The sequence below is a fragment of the Trachymyrmex septentrionalis genome, unplaced genomic scaffold (genome assembly GCF_001594115.1).
Source record: "Trachymyrmex septentrionalis isolate Tsep2-gDNA-1 unplaced genomic scaffold, Tsep1.0 scaffold78, whole genome shotgun sequence".
Taxonomy (NCBI): Eukaryota; Metazoa; Arthropoda; class Insecta; order Hymenoptera; family Formicidae; genus Trachymyrmex; species Trachymyrmex septentrionalis.
The window spans coordinates 623,529-630,878 of NW_017305967.1; the positions used below are offsets into that span (position 1 = coordinate 623,529).

The following is a 7,350-nucleotide window of genomic DNA, read 5'->3' on the forward strand; positions in this document are numbered from 1 at the left end:
GACGAATACAAATTTAATAATTTGTAATACTAAAGTATCATTGTACCGAAAACATTGAAAAAAGATAATGAAATAATTTATAAATTAAAATATTTTGTTTGATAGAATCTCATACAACCATCAACATTTGCTGCAAGGAAAACTGCCGAAAATCTTACTAATATACATATGTATATAAGTTCATTTAATCATAAAATTATATACTTTACTTATATACTTTATTATATAATTTAAGAATAAAAATGTTATTTTTCAAATTTTTATAAAATAAAAAGTAATACATAATATAATTTTAAAATACATTTAGTTTTATGAAAAAGTACTTGAACTTTAAAAACTTTATTATTTATGGGAATTACAAAAAATAATATCACATATTAAAGCAAATGCTTTTCTAAATCTGAAAAAATTTGTTCAGCTTTGGCATTTGAATAAGGGAAAGAAAGAGCTACTTCAACCAATAATTCTAAATTCGGAAAGATCTTTTCCTCATTATAATTCTTACATTCCACTATTTTACTCCACATTTCGTCAATTTCCAAACAGGCTAATTCTTTTTTCTGTTGTTCGTTGAACATTGATGGCAAAATCATCCATTCATAAGCTAATTTAGTAATATCAATATTATGTTCTACAATCATGGCAATATATGTTAAATCTTTAAATTTAAATCTACCTGTATCATAAAGAGCAATTTCTGGTTCTAAAAAAGTTAAATATTCCACGAGAGGATCTTTGTATGGTAAACGTTTTAGCAATTCTTGAGTTGCCTCTTTATAAAAATTTAAACTTATTAATTTTACTTCTTGTCTATCTGGCAAAGGTAATGATTTTAAAAAATGCTCACATTCTGATCCTAAGTATATATTTTCTAAATTTAATATATGTTCCTCATTATTCATATCTAAATCATTAATATGCATTAATGCATCAAGAGTCATAAAATTCTGCACTAATTGATAAATTATTCGCTGACTATTTTCAAATAATTTATGTAGTAAAATTTTAGACGATTGAAATAAAGCATTGAAGCAATTAAAAAAATGTAATACATATTTTAAAAACAAAAAAAATGCTTTAATTGTATCATTATTTAATTGAGATAAAATCAATTCCGTAATAGAATTGTCTTCTATTATTGAAAAATAATATTTTAGATCTTCCCAATTTTCAACAATTTTGATAACGCAGTTTTCTAAAACAATCCATGGGAAGTTTAACTTCTTTTCCAAATCAAATAATTTAGAAATGTCATCAAAAAGTGCACATCTTCCTGCATTGTTCAAAGTATAAGTGAAAATTTTGTGCATCAAAAGTTCACAAGCCAAAGGCAAGCTATTTTCACAAGCTTTTCTAGCTACAAACGTGAAGGAATGGCAAATACAATTTAAGGTTACAAGTTCTGGTACTTCTTGTTTTAAATGTTGCATAAAAGAATTGTTTCCAACTATAATTGATGACACAGAATTATAAAAATTATCATATGCCAATCCAACAATATTTCTAATAGGAATTTTTTTTTCTTTTAAAACATCTTTGAAAATTTTAAATTGTTTACTTCTCTTTGAATCATCTACAGAATAAGATGTGACTAATTGCATAAATAATTGTATTACAATTTTTTTATTTAAAGGCGAAACATATCGAACAAGAACGATTGATACTGTGTACGGATTATTTGTACGATTATTTTTATAAATTTCAAGGATTAAAATTGAAAATCTGCATAACTGTAAACATTGATACATAATTTCTTTGTCTTCATGTTTTGGAATCATGTCTTCAACAATATCTTCTGTGTATTTAACTTGGCCAAAAAAAATCTTGCACAATCTTAGAATCTGTAAAGATATCTTTTAATAAGAAAATTAAATCATCTGCATTGTGGAAATTGATATCATTTTCAACAAAGAATGATACTAATTTAATTTCGACTCTCTGAACCTTTTCTTTATGTGACAATTCCATTACATTATCAGTATTATCAATGTTATCAGTTTTTTCTTCTACATTTCTATCCATTATTAAAAATAATATAATGACTTTTGTCTTTACCTTTTTGTTGCCGAGCTAGAACGCCAGGAATTATCCAGAATCACCTAAAATCTAAAGTTGAGACACAAATTTTGAAGACAACATGTCTTAGTTTTCTGGAAACATCTAGAAACACAATAAGAGCCTCCTATCCCACAATAAGAGTAATCCTAGATTCTGGCTTGGGCTCACAGGCCTAGTTTCCATCAAGGGTAAACTGGATCAGAATGTAAAAACTAACCAATTACAGTCGAGCATTCTCCTGCCATTCGACTGTACAGGGAAATACTCGACTGTAGTTGGTTGGTTTTTACATTCTGATTCAGTTTAAACGTTCGGTGGAAACTACCAAATTAAAATGGCGCTGATTAATTGGTGCCACGATTTTCTATGCTTCACAACGAAGATGCCCATTCCAGTGTATATATAGTTCAATGCTGTTGATGCAAGTGTATATCAATTGCACACGAGCTAATTGCGTACGACTAATCACAGCGCTAAAAAAAAACTCTACGCAGAAATCGCTATGATTGGCAATAAGCAATTGCGACAGTGCGTAAACACCGATGAGATACTATTAAAGACCATCAACCTTGGGCAAATTTTCGGCGGTATAAAAAGGATCCTAAAGGCCCGGAGATAATTGAAGAACGCTGACATTATCGACAATTGATATAAATTTGTTATTATATGTAATATAAATATTTGACTCATACATTATTAAATTCATGATTTTTTTATTACATAAATGTTCCATGAATAAATATGCATACTTGTAAAGCTGTAATTTCTATATATTGTAAAAAAATTACAATTTTTTTCTCTGCAGTTATCATCTCTGTTGATAACATAACTTTGATGATAGCACTAAAATTACAATTTTAAAGAAAAATTGAGTATTATTGAGTTCTAAATGCATAAGTACGTCCACTAAACTAATAAATCATAAAATTAGTACAATATTATCAGTTTTTAACTCTTCACTTCAATATTCACAAGGACACCAACTTTCGTAAGGATGTCTTTAATAGTATTTCGTCGATGCTATATATCAAAATTGATAGAAGGTGCGTTCTGAATATATGTTTTATATTCAATTTTTATTATTGCATAAGAAAAAATTAAATTGATTATATTATTGTAAGTATACACACATATAATTAAAAGCAAAAAATATGTATAATAATAATGACTTAACGGCAACTTCAAATAACCGCGGCAAAATGGTGGAATCTGACTATCGCTCTTTTGATTTAAAAATGCGCACTAGCACATATGAGTTTCTTCCATCATGATTGTCTCTCTTTTTATGGAAATTGTTACCTAACCTCTAGTATCTTGATTAGAGTATTTAGAAGAGAGTGCAAAAGAGAGATATCAAATTATTGATGTAAAAAGTTTGCCTTTTAAATTTTGTGAAAATGAGACGATGTTGCTTTTGTAATATCATAAGAACCCATGAATCTAGAGTAACATTTCACAAGTAAGAGAATTGAATTGCTTTATTTACAATATAAAGATTATCTTTGTCTTATTTGAAGTATATAATCAAATTGAATAATTATTTTTATACTCTTATTGTAGGTTTCCTCTTAAAGATCAACGTCTTTTAAAACAGTGGATAAATAATTTTCCTACAAAAAATTGGACACCAACTAACTCTGCCATTTTATGCTCTAACCATTTTACAGAAGATTGCTTTGAGCGTTCAGCATTTAAAGTACGATTAAAACCTAACAGCATTCCAACGCGTTTTGATAATCCTCCTCATTCCTACTGTATATATTGTAAACGAAAGCGTATATATAAATCAGGATATTCATTTTTCAAGTAAGATTTAATAAATGTTTATAAATGTAACTTAATATGTATTTATTAATATTTCAATGCATTGTAAATCAAGGTTTCCAGTGGACAAATCAGATCTTTTAAAGAAGTGGCTTGATAATATTGGAATCAAGAATTGGACTCCAAACAACAGCAGTCTTTTATGCTCGGAACATTTTGAAGAAACTTGTTTTCGCAAGATAGGAAAATATTTAAAACTAAAAGAAGGAAGTGTTCCAACAATATTTAAGGTTGAATATTTCAACAATTTAAAGTCGGGTAAAAGCTTTATTTTTACATTCTCTATATGTGTGAATTTCTCTTCAGTTATTAAAATAAAAACTTAATAAAAATATATTCTTTATAATTTATTACCAACAGAAATAATTTCTTCTTATGAAACAGAATTTAATCAGAAGATACACTTCAATGATAATGATGAGTTTGATCCTCTACAACAGGCTTCTTGCAATGAATTAAGAAAGCAACACTCAGGAGGTAACTTTTATTTTTTGTTTTATTAGAAGTTAAAGAATTCACTAATTTATTCTTTTTTTTTTTAGATCTAACAAGGGAACACAACCAAGTGAATATCTCCGATTTAAATGAGTTTTTAATATGTTGTTCTATGGACACACACACACACAAATAAGAGACGTTTTTTTATATGTGCTGAGTCCCACGCTAAGGGAGTGAAATTCTCCCTAAAAAAATCGGTTTTTTTTTCAGATTAAATATCATCAAAACTATAAGAGATAGAAAAAAATTTGCAATGAAAATTTTTTCCTTTCTTACACTTTCGACGATATTCTGAAAGAAAAAAATCGATTTTAACAAGAGAGAATTTCACTTTTTTAACTTGCGACTCAGCTATAAAAAAATATATATCTCCTATTTTTGTCCATAGAATAACATACTAAAAGCTCATTTAGATATTCGCTCATCAGAGATATTCACTTGGTTGTGTTCCCTTGTAAGTTTCAATAATATTTCTATGAATGAAAATATATTTATATCTGAAGAATCATTTATTATAAACAATGAAACTAATGGTACATAATAATACACAATAAAATAATACTAGTTTACAACAAAAAATTACTTTGGACAGGATTAAGTGTTTTCTATAGAATTTTAAATGCTAGATTGTGACAAGCCAAAAAATTCCAGCATGTCAAGTTCCAAAGTAATTAAGATTTAATGTTTAAAAAATAGTTTTTTTAAACAATATTTGACATTTTCTTGTAAAAAAAAAAGTAAACTTTATCTTATAATTTGATTGAAAGTCACGAATATATTGTTTATTCCTTATGAAATGTATTTTTTATCTATAATAATAAATTACACTGTGGTATCATTTCTAAACATATGCAAGCAAAACTTTGTTTGATTCAAAGTAATTAAAAAAACAATTTTTAACTTGTATATATAATTAGTATGAAATAATTTTTTTCAATATTCAATTTTTTACAGAAGAAAATGCAAACAAATTATCGATGTCCGATAATATTGGAATTATAAGCTCAATAATCCATGATCATCATTATGATGCTTCTCCAGCAACATTGCGCAGAAAACTTATAAAAAGTCAAAAAATATTAAAGAGTAAGGACCGTATTATTAAACTTCAGAGACGACAGCTTCAACATCTTCGAATACGTTTAATGAACTTAAAAGATATAATAATGAAATTACGACGTCAGCGCATAGTAAAGCCAATGCATCAGAAAATTATTTGAGCTGCCTTAATTCAATTTGAGGTTGTAAAAGAATTTATAGTGTCTTGAAAAATGGTAAGTTGTTGAGCCAATGCCCACAAATTTTGTGTTAACTAAATTTTTGCTTATCTTGTGCATATAATTGTGTGTGAAAAGATAAACAGCAGGCTTTGTCTACAGCAAGTGCATTAAGATCGTGATACAATTTCATAGAGTTGGAATTTGTTTTGAAAAGTTTTATGACGTTAAAATAAAAAACAACTATAAAGTTAAAAAACAACTATGAAGAGAATAGAAAAATTACTCTTATTTTTATTATGGATGAAGTGTCAATTAAAAATAAATCCAGAGGAATAGAGATGGTAAAGTAGATTGTAAATTTTGGAGCTGAATTTAAAACGGATGATACTTTGCGAGAAACCTACAATGCTTTAGCTTTAATGGTTCTAGCTTTTGGTAATAGAAATTGCTCATTGATTATTTTTTAATTGATGGAGTTGTGTGACTCTAAAATATTAAGTTTATAAAAACTAGTCTAATTAAATGACATGAAATTGGAGTTATAGTTGTATCTTTAACTTTGGATGATACTAATGAGCACGCGTCTGTGGTACAAATATTGAATATTGACATTTAATTTTATAGGATCCTCTCTTTTTTTATCCCAGAACTGAAAAATATGTTTATTTGATAGTTATCAAATGCTCAAATTAATTCAAAATGTACTTTGCAATTAGATACTTTTTTATAATGATGATAACAAAATATGGGAGGAAAAATATATTGTTTTTTAGCGCCCTTTCAAGAAACTGACAAATTACGGAAAAGAAATAAATAACAGTTAAATCATTAAAATATTTTAAAAGAATCAAAATTAACTTGACTACCAAAACTTTTCAGTGTCAGTGTTGTTAATACTTTAGTTTTTAGTTGATACTTTAAAGTTTTGTATGAACAATTTGAAATTACCAGAATTTTAGGGCTATCAAGCATGATTTGATTTATATTTGTTTCATAGATATTCTATTTGATTAGTTAAATTCGCGTAACTCTTATCAAGCATATGAAGTTCTCTTAAGGCAACAGAATCAACGTATATGGCAACTATAAATAGAATGAATTTTTATTTTTATTTTGACGTTGAAAAATGAAATAGATTTATTATTTCAAAATATTATGTAAGACGGGCTTTAGCAATTTACTTAGCTGCTCAAGCTGTTATGAAAACTTTTGAACTATGTTAAAGTAATTCTGATAATTTCTCAGTTTCGATATTTATTAATTTGTGAATTGAGTTAGCAGAACCGTTTAGATGTATGTTTTTGCACTATTAATGGAAGATTACCGTTTCGACTAGTAAAAAACGATTTTCATTTTTTTTTTAAACTTTACGGACAATTTATTTTAAATTTTATATACATAATATTGTAATACATACTTTATCTATAATTAATAATGTTTGAAAGTAAAAATAATGAAAATTATAGTAATTATAAAAATGTTTACATGATGTGTCTTAGTCTTTTATGATTCTTATAAAATCTGGACACTTAGTAATCTGAAATAAAAAAATGAATAAATTTATTAATAGATGTTCGGTTATCGTTGAAATTAGCAGAATTGAAATATATAAATTTTTCATTTTTTTTCTAATAAAATTACTTTTATGATGATTTTGTAAATATAATTTTTACACGCTTTAAAATTATTGAGAAAATAAATTATTTTGCATAATCTTAATTTCGTTAACCGAACATTTATTTCAGATTAC

At 26.5% G+C, this 7,350-nt stretch overlaps 1 protein-coding gene across 3 annotated transcripts; it reads left to right on the forward strand.

Annotated features, from left to right (window-relative positions):
• The first annotated feature begins 3,377 nt into the window (after positions 1-3,377).
• LOC108754201 (THAP domain-containing protein 1-like) lies at positions 3,378-5,827 on the forward strand. Of its 3 annotated transcripts, none has more exons than XM_018496346.1 (5): positions 3,378-3,517; positions 3,619-3,864; positions 3,938-4,140; positions 4,243-4,359; positions 5,335-5,827. In XM_018496346.1, the coding sequence occupies exons 1-5, from the start codon at positions 3,456-3,458 to the stop codon at positions 5,598-5,600; spliced, it is 894 nt and encodes a 297-aa protein (XP_018351848.1). In that variant the 5' UTR covers positions 3,378-3,455; the 3' UTR covers positions 5,601-5,827. The 3 variants fall into 3 exon arrangements, with proteins under 3 accessions (XP_018351848.1, XP_018351849.1, XP_018351850.1); XM_018496347.1 differs by having other exon boundaries at positions 5,338-5,827; XM_018496348.1 differs by having other exon boundaries at positions 4,267-4,359.
• The last annotated feature ends 1,523 nt before the right edge of the window (positions 5,828-7,350 follow it).

What these genes read in the sequence shown, in the direction of transcription:
- LOC108754201 (XM_018496346.1), top strand. Translation starts at nt 3,456, where the DNA reads ATGAGACGATGTTGCTTTTGTAATATCATAAGAACCCATGAATCTAGA. An exon ending in TCTAGAGTAACATTTCACAA is followed by an intron (nt 3,518 to 3,618) that starts GTAAGAGAATTG and finishes CTCTTATTGTAG; the next exon opens with GTTTCCTCTTAAAGATCAAC. An exon ending in TCAGGATATTCATTTTTCAA is followed by an intron (nt 3,865 to 3,937) that starts GTAAGATTTAAT and finishes TTGTAAATCAAG; the next exon opens with GTTTCCAGTGGACAAATCAG.